A 20,633-nucleotide genomic window follows, 5' to 3' on the forward strand; every position below is an offset into this window, starting at 1 on the left:
CTTTTTTTTTAATATTCATTCACAGGATGTGGGCTTCACTGGCTGGGCCAGCATTTATTGCCCATCCCTAGTTGCCCTTGAGAAGGTGGTGGTGAGCTGCCTCTTGAACCACTGCAGTCCATGTGGTATAGGTACACCCACAGTGCTGTTAGGAAGGGAGCTCCAGGATTTTGACCCAGCAACAGTGAAGGAATGAGATATATTTCCAAGTCAGAATGGTGAGTGACTTGGAGGGGAACTTCCAGGTGGTGGAATTACCATCTATCTGCTGCCCTTGTTCTTCTAGGTGGTAGTGGTCATGGGTTTGGAAGGCGCTGTCTAAGGAGCTTTGGTGAATTCCTGCAGTGCATCTTGTAGATGGTGTACATGCTGCTATTGTGCATCGGTGGTGGAGGGAATAAATGTTTTTGGATGTGGTGCTAACCAAACGGGCTGCTTTCTCCTGGACAGTGTCCAGCTTCTTGAGCGTTGTGGGAGCTGCACTCATCCAACAAGTGGGGAGTATTGCATCACACTCCTGACTTATGCCTTGTAGATGGTGGACAGGCTGTGGGGAGTCAGGAGATGAGTTACACGTCACACGATTCCTAACCTCTGACCTGCTCCTGTAGCCACAGTATTTATATGGCCAGTCCAGTTCAGTTACCGGTCAATGGTAACCTCCCAGGATGTTGATAGGGGGGGATTCAGTGATGGTAATACCATTGAACATCAAGGGGTGATGGTTGGATTCTCTCTTGTTGGAGATGATCATTGGCTGACACTTGTGTGGTGTGAATGTTACTTTCCACTTGTCAGCCCAAGCCTGGATATTGTCTAGGTCTTGCTGCACTTGGACATGGACTGCTTCAGTGTGAGGAGTCGCGAATGGTGCTGAATATTGTGCAATCATCAGCGAACGTCCCCACTTCTGACCTTATGATGGAAGGAAGGTCATTGATGGAGTAGCTGAAGATGGTTGGGCCTAGGAAGAAGTCCTGCAGTGACATCCTGGAGCTGAGATGACTGACCTTCAATAACCACAACCATCTTCCTTTGTGCTAGGCATGACTCTAACCAGCGGAGAGTTTTCCCTGATTCTCACTGACTCCAGTTTTGCTAGGGCTCCTTGATGCCACACTCAGTCAAATGTTGTTTTGATGTCGAGGGAAGTCACTCTCACCTCGGGAGTTCAGCTCTTCTGTCCATGTTTGGACCAAGGTTGTAATGAGATCAGGAGCTGAGTGGCCCTGGCGGAACCCAAACTGGGCATCAGTGAGCAGGTAATTGCTAAGCAAGTGCCACTTGAAACTGTTGATGACCACTTCCATTACTCTACTGATGATCGAGAGCAGACTGATGGGGCGTTAATTGGCCAGGTTAGATTTGTCCTGCTTTTTGTGTACATGACATACCTGGGCAATTTTCCACATAGCCGGGTAGATGCCAGTGTTGTAGCTGTACTGGAACAGTTTGGCTAGGGGCGCAGCAAGTTCTGGAGCGCAAGTCTTCAGTATTATTGCCGGAATATTGTTAAGGCCCATTGCCTTTGCAGTATCCAGTGCCTTCAGCCGTTTCTTGATATCACGTGGAGTGAACTGAATTGGCTGAAGACTGGCATCTGTGATGCTGGGGACCTCCAAAGGAGGCCAAGGTGGATCATCCACTCGGCACTTCTGGCTGAAGATTCTTGCGAATGCTTCAGCCTTATCTTTTGTATTGCTGTGCTGGCCTCCTACATAATTGAGGATCGGGATATTCGTGGAGCCTCCTCCTCCAGTGAATTGTTTAATTGTCCACCACCATTCACCACTGGATGTAGCAGGACTGCAGAGCTTAGATCTGATCCGTTGGTTGTGGGATCGATTAGCTCTGTCTATCATTTGCTGCTTATGTTGTTTGGCACGCAAGTAATCCTGTGTTACACCTTCACCAGGTTAACACCTCATTTTTAGGTATGCCTGGTGCTGCTCCAGGCATGCCTTCCTGCACTCTTCATTGAACCAGGGTTGATCACCTGGCTTGATGGTTATGGTAGTTGGGGGATATGCCGGGCTATGAGATTGTGTTCGAGTATAATTCTGCTGCTGCTGATAGCCCACAGCACCTCATGGATGCCCAGTCTTGAGTTGCTAAATCTGTTTGAAATCTATCCCATTTAGCACAGTGATAGTGCCACACAACACGATGGAGGGTATCCTCAATGTGAAGGCAGGACTTTGTCTCCACAAGGACTGTGCGGTGGTCACCGCCATGGACAGATGCATCTGTGGCAGGCAGGTTGACTAGGATGAGGTCAAGTATGTTTTGCCCTCGTTGGTTCCTTCACCACCTGCCGCAGACCCAGTTTAGCAGCTATGTCATTTAGGACTCGGCCAACTTGGTCAGTAGTGGTGCTCCTGAGTCACTCTTGCTGATGGACATTGAAGTCACCCACCCAGAGAACATTCAGTGCCCTTGCCACCCTCAAGTGATGTTCAACATGGAGGAGCACTGATTCATCAGCTGAAGGGAGGGGCACAGTATGTAGTAACCAACAGGAGGTTTCCTTACCCATGTTTGAACTGATGCCATGAGACTTCATGGTGTCCAGTTTTGAGGATTCCAGGGCAATTCCTTCCCATTATGCAGCCACCTCTACTGGGTCTCAGGGATGGTGATGAAGGAGTCTGGGACATTATCTGTAAGATATGATTCTGTGAGGATGACTATGTCAGGCTGTTGCTTGACTAGTCTGTGAGACAGCTCTTCCAATTTTGGCTCAAGCCGCCAGATGTTAGTAAAGAGGACTTTGCAGGGTCGACAGGGCTGCAATTGCTGTTGTCGTTTCCAGTGCCTAGGTCGATGCCGGGTGGTCCCTCCGGTTTCATTCCTTTTCTGTGACTGTCGCGGTTTGTAATAAACTGAGTGGCTTGCTAGGGCATTTCAGAGGGCATTTAAGAGTCAACCACATTGCTGTGTGTCTGGAGTTACCAGGTAAGGACAAGAGATTTCCTACCCTCAAGGACATTAGTGAACCAGATGGGTTTTTACAACAATGGACAATGGTTTCATGGTCATCATGGGACTTTTAATTCCACCATCTGCCGTGACGAGATTCAAACATGGGTCCCAGAACATTTCCCTGGGTCTCTGGATTACTAATCCAACGACAATACCACTATGATATCGCCTCCCCTAGAAACAGAGAAGCTCTCAGCTTAGTGATGTTGACATCCCTGCCACCGCAAAGAGCTGGTTCCCCCTTAGAGATGGTAAGGAACTGTACTGGCTCATAGACTCTGGAGGGGGAGGAATAACAGAATTATGAACGGTGCACTGCTGGATTTACAGAGGATAAACAGCGACCAAGGGCAGGGGATTGTGGCTTGAGAAGAGATTAATGGGTTCAGGGAGCCTGAAGAACAATGGAAGGTGAGGGAGAGAGAAAGGCTGGAGATGAAAGATTGGGACTCAGAGACTGGGGAACAAATTGGGTGTGGGTCCAGTGTTTTGTGGCAGGAATGAGAGCAGCAGCAATGTGGAGAGTTGGACCGCACTAAAAAAAATGCTAGTATTTACTTTAGATAAAAATTGAATGTTTCCACTGGCAGGCTATTGGGGAAACCACTGTACAGAAACTTGAGGTAACTTACTTTAAGAACCAAGGGGGAAAAGGGAGAAGGAATGTTTCTGAATGGACGTGTCCATGTGAAAATGTCTTTCATAACGCCATAAAAAATAGGGGATAGAGTATAAAAGTTGGGATGTCTTGCTACAAATGAATAGGGCATTGGTGAGAGTACATCTAAAGTACTGTGTATAGTTTTGGTCACTGTACTTAAGGAGAGGCATAATGCATTGAAATCAGTTCAGAGAAGGTTCACTAGGCTGATTCCTGGGATGAGGGACTTGTTTTATGAGAAAATGTTGGGCAGGTTTAGCCTAAACTCATTGGAGTTTAGAAGAATGAGAGGTGATTTTATTGAAACATGCAAGATTCTGAGGGGGCTTGACAGGGAGAATGCTGAGAGAATGTTTTCCCTCATGGGAGTGTCAAGAACTAGGAGGCACAGCTTCAAAATAAAGGGTCTCCCATTTAAGACAGATGAGGAGGTTTTTTTCTCTCAGTGGGTTGTTACTCTTTGGAATTCTCTTCTGAGCAAGTAGGGGAGACTGAGTCATTGAATAGATTCAAGGCTGAGTTAGATAGATTTTTGATTGACAAGGGAGTCAAGGGTTATCGTCAGCCAGGCAAGAAAACTAAGTTAAGGCCAAGTTAAGGGATCAACGCTTACTTGAGCTATACTCTTCCTTTTTATATACTTGTAGAAGCTTTTACAGTCTTTTTTTTAATATTTCTTGCTAGCATTCTCTCATTCACATTTCTCCCTTTTTATTTTTTTAGTTGTCCTTTGCTGGTTTCTAAAATTTTCCCCATCTTCTGGATTACCACTAATTTTTGCATCTTTGTACATCTTTTCTTTCAATTTGATATCATCCTTAACTTCCCGAGCCACCGATGGTGCATCCTTCTCGTAGAGTCCTTCTTTCGCAATTAAAGATATCTTTGTTGAGAGTTATGAAATATTTCCTTATATATCTGCCACTCCTTCCCTCCTGTCTTACGTTATAACTTATTTTCCCATGCAACTTTAGCCAACTCGGTCTTCATGCTTTTATAATTGCCTCAAGTTTAAGACATTGGTTTTAGGCCCAAATTTCTCACCCTCAAACAGAATGTGAAATTCATCACACTTACCTGGAGGATCCTTCACTATGAAGCCATTAATTACCCTGTCTCATTACCCATACCAGTCGAATATAGCCTGTTCCTTGCTTGGTTCCAGACTGTATGGTTCTAAGAAACTGCCCAGACTTTATGAACTCCTGGCTATTTTTGCCAATGTGATAATATTGAATCAAAATTAAGATTAAAATCTCCCATGATTATTGCAGTAACTTTCTTACAAGCCTCCATTATTTCTTGATTTATACCCTGTCCTACAGTGTAGCACATGTCAATAGGCCTACCAGTGAATTCTTTCCTCTGCTATTTCTCATTTCCACCCAAATTGATTCTACATTTTAATCCTCCAAATCAAGATAATTTCTAATTACTGTACTGATCTCATCCTTCATTAACAAAGTCACCCCACCTCCTCCTTTCTTCGTGTCCTTCCAAAAATATGTAATATTCTCTTGAATATTCAGGTCCCAGCCATGGTCACTTTGCAATAATGTCTCTGTAATGGCCATCATATCATTCCCATTTATTTCTATTTCTGCTATCAGTTCATCCATCTTGTTACAAACACTGCGTGCATTCAGATAAAGTGTCTTTAATTTTGTCTTTTTCCAATTTTTCCTTACTCTGACCTTATTTGCTGGTGCACTTCGATATTTGTACGCTCTGTCCCTTTCTGTCACACTGTTGTTATCAGTCCCGATATAACTAGGGTAAGTAAAAAGTCAGTTACACATTTACAAACATAAGCATTAGTTACGGAAAATCCAAATGTTTATGGATGTTAAAGCAAAATGATTGGAGCCAAACATCTTGTTCTACACAGACAGCAGCAGAAGAAGTGAATGGTCTAACGTGCAACTAGGCACAGGAGATCCTAATTGCTTTTGGAAAAGCATATATACAAATCGAAACGTGGGGGAGGAGGCAGAAAGAGAGGGATTACAGAATTAACACTATCTCGACAGACGGGTGTTCATTTCTCTGACGTCTAAGGCGGCAGAGGAAAGTGAAGGACCTATTCATCCTGTTACAATTGTGAGGTTTATAAGATATTTTTAGGACTGTATCTTTTGGTACTGTGGCTTTCAATGTAGGTAGATGAAAGGGGTCATGTGACATGTGGAGTCTGCCTGGCAGAAAGCCTAAGTAGTTTAATTGCTGGAGATCTGAGGAAGACTCGGATGTTTTACTGAAAAAGAGGTGCAAGTTATTTTTGCTTGGAGATAATGCCAGCAGATATTAAGTATACCATGAATGGACCCCAAGTCTTCCAAAGTCCCAGAAAGGTTTTATGAACATACAAATTAGAAGCAGCAGTCAGCCACTCAGCCCTTCAAGCCTGCTCCACTATTCAATAAGATCACAGCAGATCTGATTGTGACATCAACTCCACATTCCCATCTACTCCCGATAGTCTTTCACCCCCTTGTTTATCAAGAATCTATCCATCTATCCACAAGCATGACCTAGACCTTCCTGTTGCTTGCCATTTCAACACACCATTCTGCTCTCATGCCCACATAGCCGTCTTTGGCCTGTTGCAACATTCCACTGAAGCCCAAAACAAACCGGAGGAACAGCACCTCATCTTCCAATTACGCACTTTACAGCCTTCCAGACTTAACATGGAGTTCAACAACTTCAGACCACGAGTGCTCTCCTCCATCTTTACCCCTTTTTTAATCTAATTATTTTTATTTTTTCTTATTCATTTTTGTTTTATTTACTGTTCATCCTTTTTCTGAACAACTCCCTCCAACCCACTAACCACATCCATCCACCCCCACCCCACCACCACAGGGCCATCTGTCACTTGTTTCTAATGTGCTTCCACAGAGTGCTGACCCTTGTTCTGCTATTAACACATTTTGCTAACTCACCTTTATGCCACTATCAGCACCTTCTTTAGTCTTTAATACCATCATTAACACTCCCTTTATCTTGTGTCCATGACATATTTGTCAATTTTCTCCTTAGCTCTCACCTATCCCTAACCTTCTATTTTGCTCTACCCACTCTACTCCCTCTTAACTAGTATAAAATCCATCAGATTTCTACTTCCCTTTAGCTCTGAAGAAGTTATATGGACTTGAAATGTTAACTGTTTCTTTCTTCATGGATGCTGCCAAACTTGCTGAGTTTTTCCAACATTTTCTGTTTTTAACTTCAGATTTCCGGCATTCAGAGCATTTACCTATCTACCCTTGCCATAAAAATGTTCAAATGTAAAAATGTTCTGCTTCCACCGCCTTTTCAGGAAGAACATTCCAAAGACTCACAACCTTCAGAAAAAATTCTCATCTCAGTCCTAAATGGGCGACCCCTTATTTTTAAACAGTGGCCCCAAGTTCTAGATTCTCCCACAAGAGGAAACATCCTCTCAACAACAATCCTATCAACACCCCTCACATTTTCCCACATTATACTCCATTTGCCAGGTCTTTGCCCACTCACCTAACCTATCTATATCCCTTTGTAGCCTCCTTATGTCCTCTTCACATCTTACTATCCTGCCTATCTTCGTGTTGTCAGCAAATTTAGCAAACATACCTTTGCTCCCTTCATCCAAGCACCCAGCACTGATCCCTACTCGTTAAATCTTGCCAACCAGAAAATTATTCATTTATGCCTGCCCTCAGTCTCCTGTTACCTAGCCAATCTTCTATCCATGCCAATATGTTACACCCTACGCCATGAACTTTTATTTTCCGCAATAACCTTTGATGCAGCACCTTATTACATACCTTCTGGAAATCTAAATACTGTACATCCATTGGTTCCCCTTTATCCACAGCACGTTACTTCTTCAAAGAACTCCAATAAATTAGTTAAACATGATTTCCCTTTCCCAAAACCATGTTGACTCTACCTGATTACTCTGAATTTTTCCAAGTGCCCTGCGATAACATCTTTAATAACAGCTCCTATGGACAGATGTTAGGCTAAATGGTCTGTAGTTTTCTGCTTTCTGCCTCTTTCTCTTTTTGAGAAAAAGGATGTTTCATGAAGGAATACTGGATGTTTTATAGCCGTTAAGTTGTAAACAGTGGCTGTAAACTATCCTTTTACTTCTAAGATGAAAGAGAGTTAGGATCAAATATAACTGATCATCAATTCTTCTTAAATCCAAAGCAAACAGGTTTTCCATTGTCTTGGGGAAGAGGTTAATGGAAATCTCAGATTATATGCTTCCCTAAAAAACCAAGCATATTACAAACAGACAGCAGTTGCAGTATGGTTTACAGCCAACTGAGAAGTAGGCAGCAAGAAATATATTCAGCCAGGTCTGCACCTTCATCAGAGAAAATGCTGACTCTGCGTTCACCACACAGGGGTGGGACTCATGCTTAGAATGAAGACTAAGTTTGAGGAGTTAAAGGGGGCTGGAAGATTTGCCTAGCTGGCAACTTAGAGGAAGGGATCTACAGCATAATCACAGGAACACAGGAACAGAGGGCCATTCAGCCCAGAGCCTGTCCAGCCATTCAATACGATCATGGCTGATGGAACACTTCAAAGCCTTTTACCCACACAAACCCCATAACCCTTTAGGTTATTGAATGAGCTTCCACGGCCCTCTGGGGTTGAGAATTCCAAAGATTCACAACCCTCTGAGTAAAGAAATTTCTTCTCATCTCAGTCCTAAGTGGCTCCCCCTTATTCTGAAATTGTGCCCCCTGGTTCTAGACTCCCCAACTAGGGGAAACATCTTACCTGCATCTAAACTGTTTACTCCTTTAAGTATTTTGTAGGTTTCAATGAGATTACCTCTCAATCTTCAAAACTCTAGAGAATGCAGGCCCAGTTTGCCCAATCTCTCTTCATAAGACAAGTCTGGTGAAGCTTCATGGCACTCCCTCCCTATGGCAATAATATCCTCTCTGAGGTAAGGGGACCAAAACTGCACAGAGCACTCCAGGTGCAGTCTAACCAAGATTCTATACAATTGAAGCAAGAGTTCATTACTCCTGTACTCAAATCCTCTTGCGATAAAGGCTAACATTCTATTAGTCTTCGTAATAGCTTGCTGCATCTGCACATTAGCTTTCAGTGACTTATGGACAAGAACACCCTGGTCCCTTTGTACGTTACACTTCCTAATCTCTTACCATTTAGGAAATATTCTGCACATCTGTTCCTTCTACCAAAGTGGATAACCTCACATTTTTCCACATTATATTCCATCTGCAATGTTCTTGCCTGCTCACTAAGTCTGTCCAAATCCTCCTGTAGCCGCTTTACATCTTCCTCGCAACACACATTTCCTCCTAGCTTTGTATCATCCGCAGACTTGGAAATATTACATTTGGTCCCCACATCCAAATCATTGATATATATTGTGAATACCACTAGTGTATCCCACTAGTCTCAGCCTCCCAATGTGAGAATGACCCGTTTATTCCTACTCTCTGTTTTCTGCTGGTTAGCCAATCCTTAATCCATGCCAGTATAGTGCCTCCTATCCCATGTGCTTTTATTTTGCTCATCAACCTCCTATGGGGGACTTTATCAAAAGCCTTCTGAAAATCCAAGTATACTACGTCTGACTCTCCTTTATCAATTTTGTTAGTAACATCCACAAAAAACTCCAACAAGTTTGTCAAACATGATTCCCCTTTTGCAAATCCATGCTGACTATGCCCAATCAGATCATGATTATCCAAGCATCCATTTATCACATCCTTTATAATAGATTCTGGCATTTTCCCTCCTACTCATGTAAGGCTAACAGGTCTGTAGCTCCGTTTTTTTCCTCTCCTTCCCTTCTTAAATAGCGGGGTGACATTTACTACCTTCCAATCTTCAGGAACCATTCTACAATCTATAAAATTTTGATAGATCGCCAATGCATCCATCTCTATAACAACCACTTTCAACACTCTGGGATGTAGAACATCAGGTCCCGAGGACTTGTCAACATTCAGTCCCAGTAAATTCTCCAATACAACCTTCTTACTTATGCTAATTTCCTTCAACTCCTCATTCTACCTAGTCCCTTGGATCTCTAAATCTGGGAGATTTCCTGTATCTTCCTCAGTGAAAACAGACACAAAGTAATCATTTAGCTTCTCTGTGATTTCTCTATTCCCCATTATGAATTCTCCTGACTCTGACTGTAAAGGACCCACTTGTCTTAGCCAAACACTTCTATTTTACATACCTATAGAAGCGTTTACAGTACATTTAAGTTTTTTGTTAGATTGCTTTCATATTCTATCCACCCTTTCTTTAACAGTTTCTTGGTCTTCCTTTGCTGTATTCTAAAAACCTCCAATCTCAGGTTTACTACTACTTCTGGCAACTTTATAAACCTCTTCTTTCAATCTTATATAATTCTTAACTTCCTTTGTCAGCCACGGTTGACTGACCTTTTTTAGGGTTTTTGTACCTTGAAGGAATGTATAGGTGCTGGAAGCCATGTAATAGTTCTTTGAAGATTATCCATTGCCTATGTGCTGTCATACCTTTTAATGTGTTTTCCCAATCCACCTCAGCCAATTAGTCCCTCAATTTCCTTTATTCAACTTTAACACCCTTGCTTCAGAATGAACTACCTCACTTTCAAACATAATGTAAAATTCTATCATATTGTGGTCAATCATCCCTAAAGGTTCTTTTACAACAAGATTATTAATTAGCCCTTTTTCATTAAATAATACTAGGTCTAAAACAGCCTGTTCTCTAGTCGGCTCCTCAACATACTGCTCTAGGAAATCATTCCTAACACACTCCAGCACCTCATCTTCCACAGCATTAATGCTCAATTGGTTTACCTAGTCTATATGCAGATTGAAGTCACCCATGATTACTGTATTGCCCATGCTACATAGTTCTCTCATCTCCTGATTATAACCATGCCCCACATTACCATTACTATTTGATGGCCTATAAACAACTCCAAGCAATGTCTGCGGCCCTTTGCTGTTTCTTAGCTCCATCAAAACAGATTCCACACATTGTTCTTCCAGTCCAAGATCCTCCCTCACTAATGCACTGATCACATCGCTTATCATCAGCGCAGCTCCACCGCCTTTCCCTTCTTGATTGCCCTTCCTAAATGTCGAATATCCTTGGATATTCACTTCCCAGTCTTGATCACCATGCAGCCATATTTCTGTAATGGCAATTATATCATACCCATTTACCTCTATTTGTGCCTTTAGATCATCTACCTCATTGCAAATGCTGCAAATTCAGGTAGAGTGCCCTTAACTTTGTCTTTCTGACATCATTCTGCATTCGAAGCATACTTAATACTCTGCTTTGTTTCTCCTGCCTTCTAGTCGCACTACTACTTCGTGTTACCAACTTTACTTCCTTCCAATTTGGCTACCCCTCAGGTTCCCATCCCCCCTGACAAGCTAGTTTAAACCCACCCCAACAGCATTAGCAAATCTCCCTGCGAGTATATCAGTCCCAGCCCTGTTAAAATGCAATCCGTCCAGCTTGTACAGGTACCACTTGCCCCAGAACTGGTCCCAATGCCTCAAATTGGATGTCGTCGTTCTCACACCAATTCTTCATCCATATATTTAATTGATCTATCCTCCTATTCCTATGCTCACTAGCACATGGCACTGGGAGTAATCCTGAGATTACTGCTCAAGGTCCTGCTTTTTAAATTTCATTCCTAACTCCCTGAAATCTGCTTTCAGGACCTCATCCCTCTTCCTACCTATGTCATTGGTACCAATGTGGATCACAACTTCTAGCTGATCCCCCTCCCCCTGAAGGATGTCCTGCAGCCGCTCCGTGACATCCTTGACCTTTGCCCCATGGGGGTAACACACCATCCTGGAGTCACATTTACTGCCGCAGAAACGCCTTTCTGATCCCCTGACTAAGGAATCCCCTATCACTATTGCCCTTCCATTCCTCTTCCTCCCCCTCCCGTACAGCTGAGCCACCCGTTGTGCCATAGACTTGGCTTTGGCTGCACTCCCGAGGAACCATCACCCTCATCAGCATCCAAATTGGAAAACCGATTAGCCAACAGGCTAGACTCAGGGGACTCCTGCACCACCTGCCTGGTTCTCTTAGACTGTTTGGCAGTCACCCATTCCTTCTCTGGCTGCACACTTCTGATCTGCGACCACTTCCCTAATCGTACTATCCATGTAGTCCTCTGCCTCGTGGATGCACAACAGTGACTCCAGCCACCACTCAAGTTCCGAAACCCGGAGCTCAACTTGTGCAGCTGGTGACACTTCCTGCATGTGTGTTTGTCAGGGACAAATGATGTGCCACAACTTTACGCATACCGCAGGATGTTCACTCCACTTGGCCAAGCTGACCTGCCATCCCATAACACCAACAACTATTCATTACACTTAGAATAAGTAGAATGCGTAGAATAAATTACTAGTAACAACCTTACTACACTTATGCTAACTTTATCATAGGTGTTCCTCGCTGTCCGGCTGTCTCTGCTCCCAGAAGGTCTCCACAGTGAAAGTCAGTTCTGGGATTAGGAGTTACCAGCTAGGAAAATAAAAAAGAAGCAACCCATTGGAAGCAGGGTGCAACTGTAAAGTATCCGTTATAAGGACTATATTTCCATGGAAAGAGCTAAGTGACAAAGAATCAATTATTTCTACGGTTTAAAGTACAAGTTGTATACAAAAGAAAATGGTGTTTAGTCAAAAGTGTTTCTTTCAGTCATTTATACAATAAAAACATGAAATCTTGATGTGTGTCATTCTTCCAGCTAATAACGCGAAGTTGAAATTTCACTTCAAAAGATGACAGTCTCTACAGAGATCGTAACAATCCACATTAGAACATTAGGGCAGATTTACAAAAGTTCTGGAAATATTGCCAAGTACAAGAATGTAGACTTTAATCTCACCAATACTTACTGTGCAATGCTGTGAACAGCTAAGGAATCTAATTCTGAATTAATATCACCAATTTATATCAATTTCAGATGATAAACCCAATTACAAATTTACAATCAGCATGCAGTTACTTCTAACAAAACTGAACGGTTTTTATAACTCCAATTACTTTGTCAAGTAGCCCTATCTCTAGTATACTCAATTGTTGCATTGCTAATTATTACTGTAAGGTTAATGAATGTTTGTTAGTTCATGATTCTGATGTCTGAATTGATAATTAGGGAGAAAAGGTTGATTCATTTACTTTGTAGCTTGTGGGAGGTTGTTTATGTAAAAACTAATCTAATTCAAACTGTTTAAAGTAGAACAATTCAGCAATTCAAATAATTAACTCTTAGGAATAATTAGGGTAGTAAACCCCAGATATTTTCTTGAAGAGTTAAGGTACCAAGTTAAAGGTTGTCTGGTGCTAGTGATGAGTATTCTTGTTAGGATATTAATTCCAGTATTCTTACAAAACCAATATGCTGACACACAACGTTGTACTAACTGAACAAGTAGCAAGATGGTTATTTGTGCTCCGCTAGGAAGTCATATTTTGTTTTAAACTCACCAAAAACCCATGCATGGGTCAGCCTTGAGGCTTATCTTTGGTTCTTGGTTTAGGTAAATGGTGTGTATCCAAATTAGCAGGCTATTCATACCATAGCAGGCAAACAGAATCTATATATGTGGATTTCTCAGTAGTTCGGAGACTCAAGCATGATGAAGACTTTGCATTGTTACGATCTACATATAGACTGATAACTTTTAAAAAGAGATGATTTGAACTTCCAGTTATTAGCTGAAAGAATGACAGAAGACTTCACATTTTAAAATAAATGACTAAAAACACTATAGACTAAACACTATTTTCTTTTTTGTAGCAAGTTATACTTTACACTACAGATTGTGACATTCCCACTTATACTCATCACATCCACTACACTCTCAGAATTATGGCCCTTTTAGCAAACAGTCCACAATTGCTTCCAGCTTTCAATGAGTTTGCATCTCCTCATAGTAACTTTGAGTGCCCATCTCCAGGTACTTTCCTCAGTTTTCAGAGTTGTTTAAATCCACCACCAGCAGTAAAGCCTGTTCCAGTGATTCGCCTTCCTCCAGCTATGCCAGGAAAATCTCCTGGAATTCTTAAATGGCTGCAGGATGCATCTTTCTGACTGGAGACCTTCTCTCTCCCGCATCTACCTGTAATGGCTGGTAAAGCCAAGCAGTCCCTCTACTTTGCTACACAGGACCCCTGTGACCGATTTTCAGTGATTTGTCAGTAAGTCTGTAACCTGATCTCAAAAATGGTTTCCTATGCCCTCTTCCCCATGGCAGCGCGAAACATATTGGTATTTCTACCTGAATGCTAGGGTAATTAGCTATCCTTGGCCCCAATTCATTTTCATCTCAGAAGTAAATGGACGCTTTACAGCACAACCTGGTACCTTTAACATCTTTCTAGCACTTTGGGAGACTCAAAGTCTACTCACTGTAAACTCAGACGGCTGCCATTGTCTCCAAGCATAAATACCTTGCAAGTTATTCTTAGTAAAACAATCTAAGCCTTCCTTTAATTCCTAACAAGTGAACTACTCAGGTTTACTGTCAGGCAGACCAGAGCAGGTCACATGACACTTTTTATTTTACCCTAAATTTAAAGCTACAATCTCAAAATATAATGATCCTACAAACCTCATTTATCACAGCATGATGAAGGATTTCCATGATGAAGCTTCTCTATACAGTCAACTGCAGGCTGACCAAGAAAATGCTAGTGTACGCAGCCTGGGGTTACACATGTTACAATCCCTTATGATATTCCAGAAAGCTAGCTGAGGAATGATGGAACTGGAGCCAATGAAGATATACTTGTAATTTTATTTACATAGTTACACATTGCAAGTATATACCCCCTAACCTGACAGCCACAATTTTTGCCTGTGTCGATTTACAGGGGCTTAAATGAATGCCAAGTTAATGCTCAACATCTGCATACAATTGAACACAATTAAAATACAATTAACAGATTTCCTTCTCTCTCTTTAAACCAAAATTTGCGTTGTTATGCACAACCAAAATTTCAAAATACATCAAAACCTCTATCTTCTATACAAAGCTTTACATTGTGAAATGCTCCTTCTCTAAGACCTCTAGTAATTTCTTCATATACAAAGTTCTTTTTCTAAAAGAATCAGTTAATAACTCCCACGTAGCAATTTAATTTTAGAGATTTATTTTCTCTCAAGCATTTATTTCAAATCACAAGGTCCATCCATAACCTTTTGCACACTCACTTTTTGTAGAGTGGACATTATCTACATAACAATCAATGAGTATTCGACCTTTAGTACGCCCATTAATTTTAATCTATTCCAGATCTACTCCGCTTAATATCTGAACAAATATATTTAGAAGCTGCAGATGCCAGATTCCCCGTTTTAAATTCTACTCTTAAGCTTATTCATAACACATTTGTCAAATTACACCCCATAAAAAAATCAACATGTAATGAAGATGTCTGAAATTTTCCATTTACAAAACCAACTAAAACATAGCAGAATTACCTGGAAAAACTCAGCAGGTCTGGCAGCATCGGCGGAGAAGAAAAGAGTTGACGTTTCGAGTCCTCATGACCCTTCGACACAAGTTCTGTCGAAGGGTCATGAGGACTCGAAACGTCAACTCTTTTCTTCTCCGCCGATGCTGCCAGACCTGCTGAGTTTTTCCAGGTAATTCTGTTTTTGTTTTGGATTTCCAGCATCCGCAGTTTTTTTGTTTTTATTTTTAAAACATAGCAGGATTGGCTTTTAGCTGAACATAGCTTATTTTCAGAAAAGTAGATCACACCAAAGCTAAAACAAAAAATACCCTGGAAGCATCATTCACATCTGTTTATTTCCTTAGTTTTCCGCATCTGCTGCCTTTCTGGCTGGTTTCAGAAACAGTTCTCTCTGCAATGCATCTTTTATGCCTATTGATCTACACATCCCATTAATATGTGGCCAAAAGAGCTAAAAAGATTTTCAAGATTACTTTTCCAACTGTGGGACAGTCCATTAACATTTGCATCACCCAGTCACTTTTCAAAGCACCCAGCAACTAGCCTCACTTGAGTCTGAAAAGTTCCATCTGCAAGGACTTTTTCCAGTGTACATCCACCTACATGACAAAGCTGGTTTCCCCTTATCTGATACTTCAGAATAAAATCCAAACTCTCAAACTACCTAATTCTCTTTCTTCTACCTCTCTTATTGGTTTATTCTTATTGGCAAAAAGAGACATGTCTAAGATTTGCAACCATCAGGACACTTTGCAAGAATATCAATATAAGGGGAAAACAACAAGTTATACTGCATGTGAAGAGAGTGCTGATGTGCTGGCAAGTGGCATGGCCAAGGAGAATGCATCAGTGATGGTGACTGACAGTTAACTGCCAAGCATTGTTTGAAATTGAAACCAGGCAGCTTGACCCTGATTGATTTTTTGACAGCCACCAAAACTTTACGATCATGAGGACTTCTGCTTCTAGTTCTGTTCTGTGAACTATATTTCTTTATCTAATCTATTCAAGCTGTGGCCTATACTTGAACTGTTTTGTCTTTCAGGACTGAGAGATCGCCCTTTGTACTGTCTTTAGCCAGTATGCGATTGTTTTCTGATGTAAGAATCACTTTCAGACTCTCTATCAGTACTTGCACTGTGTTTTCTTACTCCACTATTTTGTCCTTACCAAGTATCATTGTAGAAATATCAAATCTGGTTGTCAGATCTACAAAAAGAAGAATTAAAATATTTCTGTCTTTGACCCATACTTTTAGACCCATGGCAACTACCTCATTAACATCACGTGTCAATGGAAGATTACAAATCAGATGTGGCGGCATTTTCCAATGCTTTTTACAGCTTTCAACACTTCCCACTAATCTCTTCTATTAGCCTTGCATATTCTTCATCAATTACATCGGTATCTTTTAATTGGATTTTAACCCTTGACAAATAGGGTAACTAAATTTTCTGTGTAACTTTAAGACAATTTGCTTTTTGTCTCTCTGATTCTGGTTAATTTTGAGGAGGAGTAGGCCATTGGGCCCCTTGAGCCTGCTCCACCATTCAATAAAATCATGGCTGATTCGATTGTGGCCTCAACTCCACTTTCCTGCCTGTCCCCCATAACCCTTGGCTCCTTTGTTGATCAAAAATCTACTCAACTCAGCTTTGAATATATTCAATGACCCAGTCGCCACTGCTGGCTGGGGAAGAGAATTCCAAACGCAATGAACCTCAGAGGAAAAATTCATGCTCATCTCAGTTTTAAATGTGAGATCCCTTACTTTAAAATGTGTCCCCTAGTTCTAGTCTCCCCCACACTGTCAAGTGCCTTCAGAATCTGACTTGCTTTTACAGTTTTTCTGAGTGTGCAACCTCAATGGGATGAGTGCAGTTGGTGAGCTGGGGGAAACTTAAGTATCTTTGTAAAAATCTAATATTGTTTGTATTTAACATTTAACTGCAAGTACTGTTAAATTCTAAGTCTCATCCAGGGGCCTAAACAGGAGATAGGAACTATTCACTTGCAGCAGCCAAAGTAGTTAATTAAGGAAACTAGGTTCAACTGGTCTTGCTGTAACTGGGCTCAGCTAGTCCCTTTGTTTAGGACATATGAATTCAGACATTTTCAGTGTGACCAGCACTGAGCGTGCAGCCCCAACGGATTGAGAGAGTTTGGTGAGCTGGGAGCTCAGTGAGGAGGGAGGGAGGTGCTCCTTTGCTTTTTCTAACTTGATCACCCTGTAGGAATTGGTTCTTGCTCCACTACAGGAGAAGACGATAGCTATTTGGAAAGTGGTCAAGGTCTATTCTATTCCTGAGGTTCAAAATACTACAGGAATTTATGATAAGATTAAATATATACAAGAAAATAAATAATTGAACAAAATAAATAATTAATTAAAGCGCATAAGTATGGCAGGACAGGTGATATGTCTTGGCTGCAGCATGCAGGAGCTCCTGGATACCAGTGTTATCCAGGGCAAGCACGTCTGCAGCAAGTGTCTGCAGCATGAGGAGCTTCAGCTCAGAGTCATTGAGGCTAAAGCGTGGACACTAAGACACATCAAGGAAGGGGAAAGTTACCTGGATGCTCTGTACCAAGAGGTGGTCACACCCGTTAGGATAGGTCTACTGATCTGGAAGGTGGTCAGGGACAAGAGGGTATGACTATAGCTGAAGCAGGTAAAGGGACCCAAATGGCAGGAGTTCAGGAGTGTCAGCCTCTGCAATTGCCAACAGGTTTGAGTTTCTCTCAGCTTGTTTGGATGAGAGTGCAGGCTGCAGGGTGGATGGCCATGGCACTGTGGTAAAGGAAGCCATTCAGATGGGAGGAGCACAAAGCCATGTAATGGTAGTATGGAACAGTATAGCAAGGGGATTGACACTGTTCCCTGCAGCAAGGAGCAAAAGGCCAGATAGCTGTGTTGGTTGCCTGGTGCCAGGTTTTGGAACATTTTCTCAGGGCTGGAGATGAATTTGCATTGGGAGGGGAAGGATCCAGTGGTCATGGTCCAGATAGGTACCAACAACATAGGCAGGATGAGGCACAAGTTTCTGCATAATCAGTATGAGGAGCTTGGCACTAAAATTAAGAAGCAGAGCTTCAAGGGTAATGATTTCTAGATTACTAAATGAGCCACGTGCAAATTGGCATAGGACAAGTAAGATTAGAGAAATGAATGCGTGGCTCAAAGACTGGTGCAAGAGAAGCGGGTTCCAGATTGTGGGGCACTGACACCAGTATTGGGGAAAGTGCAATCTGTACCATTGGGACAATCTACACCTGAGCCGTGCTGGGGCTGGTGTCCTTTCAAACTGCATAACCAGGGAAGTAGAGAGGGTTTTCAACTGAATAGTGGGGGCAAGGGATCAAATTTGGGAAGATGTGGTAAACCAATAAGTCGAGACAAGGCAAGAGAGAAAAGGTATTAATATTGGAAATGATAAACAGACTGTGTCAGGAAGGGACAGAGGGTACAAATCTAAGGGCAAATCAGCAGATAAGGCTAGATGCTACAAAAATAATAAAAGTACAAAACTAAATGCTCTGTATTTGAACTCATGTAGTATTCCAAACAAAACAGATGAACTGATACCGCACATTGAAATAAAATGATCTGATAGCCATTACAGAGACATGGCTACAAGATGACAGATTTGGACCTGAATATTGAAGGGTCCATGACATTTAGGAAGAACAGGAAGTTAGGAAAAGGTGGAGGGGTGGCTCTGTTAATTAATGATGGTAGTAGCACATCAGAGAGAGATGATCTAAGTTCAGGAAACCAGGACGTAGAAGTGATTTGAGTTGGAGTTGAGAAATAATAAAGGCAAGAAAATCACTCGACTTGTGGGAGTGGTGTTCAGACCCCCTAATTGTAACTACATGGTATGACAGAGTATAAAAGAAAAGATAATGGGAACTTATCAGAAAGTTACGGCAATAATCATAGGGGATTTTAATCACATATAAATTGGAAAATTCAGGTGGGCAAAGATAGCGTAGATGAAGAGTTCATAGAATGTTTCAGGATAGTTTACTGGAACTGCGTGTTCTAGAGCCAACCAGAGAGCAGGCTATACTAGACCTGGTATTGTATAATGAGGTAGGATTAATTGATAACCTCATAGTGAAGGCATACCTTGGTAGCAGCAATCATAATATGAATTTTACATTCATTTTTAGAGAGTTAAGTACGTCCAAGGCTAGTATTTTAAACGTAAATAAGGGTAATTATGAGGCCGTGAAAGCAGCGCTGGCTAAAGTAAACAGGCAAATCGGATTAAGGGATAGGTACTCAGAGATGTAGTGGCAAACATTTAAAGGGATATTTCAGAATACGCAGAATAGAGGCATTCCAAAGAGAAAGAAAAATTCCAAGGAGAGGGCCCACCATCCATGGTTAACTAAAAAAGTTAAAGACAATGTCAAACTTAAAGAAAAAGCATCTAATTGTGCAAAGATGGGTGGCAGGTCAGAAGATTGGAAAGAATACAAAGAACAGCAAAGAATTACAAAACGATTAATAAGGAGGGAAAAATTAGAGTACAGCAGAAAACTCGCTCGTAATACAGAGACGGATAGTAAAAGTTTCTATAGATATTTAAAGAAAAGAGTTAACAAACATTGGTACTATAGAAAGTGTCTGTGGAACTGAAATGGAAAATGGGAAGATGGCAGATGGATTAGTTATATTACTTCAGTTATACAGGGCATTGGCGAGACCACATCTCAGCAGTTTTGGTCTCCTTATTTAAGGAAGGATGTAAATGTGCTGGAGGCAGTTCAAAGGAGGATTACTAGATTGATACCTGGAAGAGTGAGTTGCCTTATGAGGAAAGGTTAGACAGACTTGGCTTATTTCCACTGGAGTTTAGAAGAGTGAGGGGTGACTTGATTGAAGTAGATAAGATCCTGAATGGTCTCGACAAGGTGGACGTGGAAAGGATGTTTCCTCTTGTGGGTTAGTCCAGAACTAGGGGGGCAGGCACTGTTTTAAAATTAGGGGTCACCCTTTTAGGACAGAGATGAGAAGAAATTTTCTCTCTCAAGGGGGTTGTACGACTTTGGAACTCTCTGCCTCTCCGAAGGCGATGGAGGCGGGTCATTGAATATTTTTAAGGCAGATGTAGATTGATTCTCTTGCCTAACGAGAATTTAAGGTTACGGGGGGTAGGTGCGAATGTGGAACTCGAAACACCAACAGATCAGCCATGAACATAATAAATGGTGAGCAGGCTCAGATGGTTGAATGGCCTACTTCTGCTCCTATTTCGTATGTTCGTATTTTGCATTGGTCTTCACTATAAAGGGCACAAATGACATCCCAGAAATAGCTATAAATCTACAACTGGAAGGGGCGGGGCCGGGGGGGCGGATTCGGGAAAATTAGTCACCAAGGAAGCAGTATTGAGCAAATTGTTAGGGCTGTGGGCTGACAAATCCCCAGGTCCAGATGGACTTCACCCTAAGATCTTGAAAGAAGTGG

At 41.8% G+C, this 20,633-nt stretch overlaps 1 protein-coding gene across 6 annotated transcripts in view; it reads right to left on the reverse strand.

Annotated features, from left to right (window-relative positions):
• The window catches only part of acbd5a (acyl-CoA binding domain containing 5a), a 113,801-nt gene that overhangs the window by 81,122 nt on the left and 12,046 nt on the right, over positions 1 to 20,633 (reverse strand). The window contains exon 1 of one of the 6 annotated variants that reach the window (XM_041184689.1): positions 2,533 to 2,622. The exons of the other annotated variants lie outside the window; for them this stretch is intronic. Within the exon in view, the coding sequence (XP_041040623.1) occupies positions 2,533 to 2,563 (31 nt within the window). The 5' untranslated portion in view covers positions 2,564 to 2,622. Of the gene's footprint in view, positions 1 to 2,532; positions 2,623 to 20,633 lie in introns of those variants that run through there. 6 annotated transcript variants of the gene reach the window in all.

The sequence above is a fragment of the Carcharodon carcharias genome, chromosome 3 (assembly GCF_017639515.1).
Source record: "Carcharodon carcharias isolate sCarCar2 chromosome 3, sCarCar2.pri, whole genome shotgun sequence".
NCBI lineage: Eukaryota > Metazoa > Chordata > Chondrichthyes > Lamniformes > Lamnidae > Carcharodon > Carcharodon carcharias.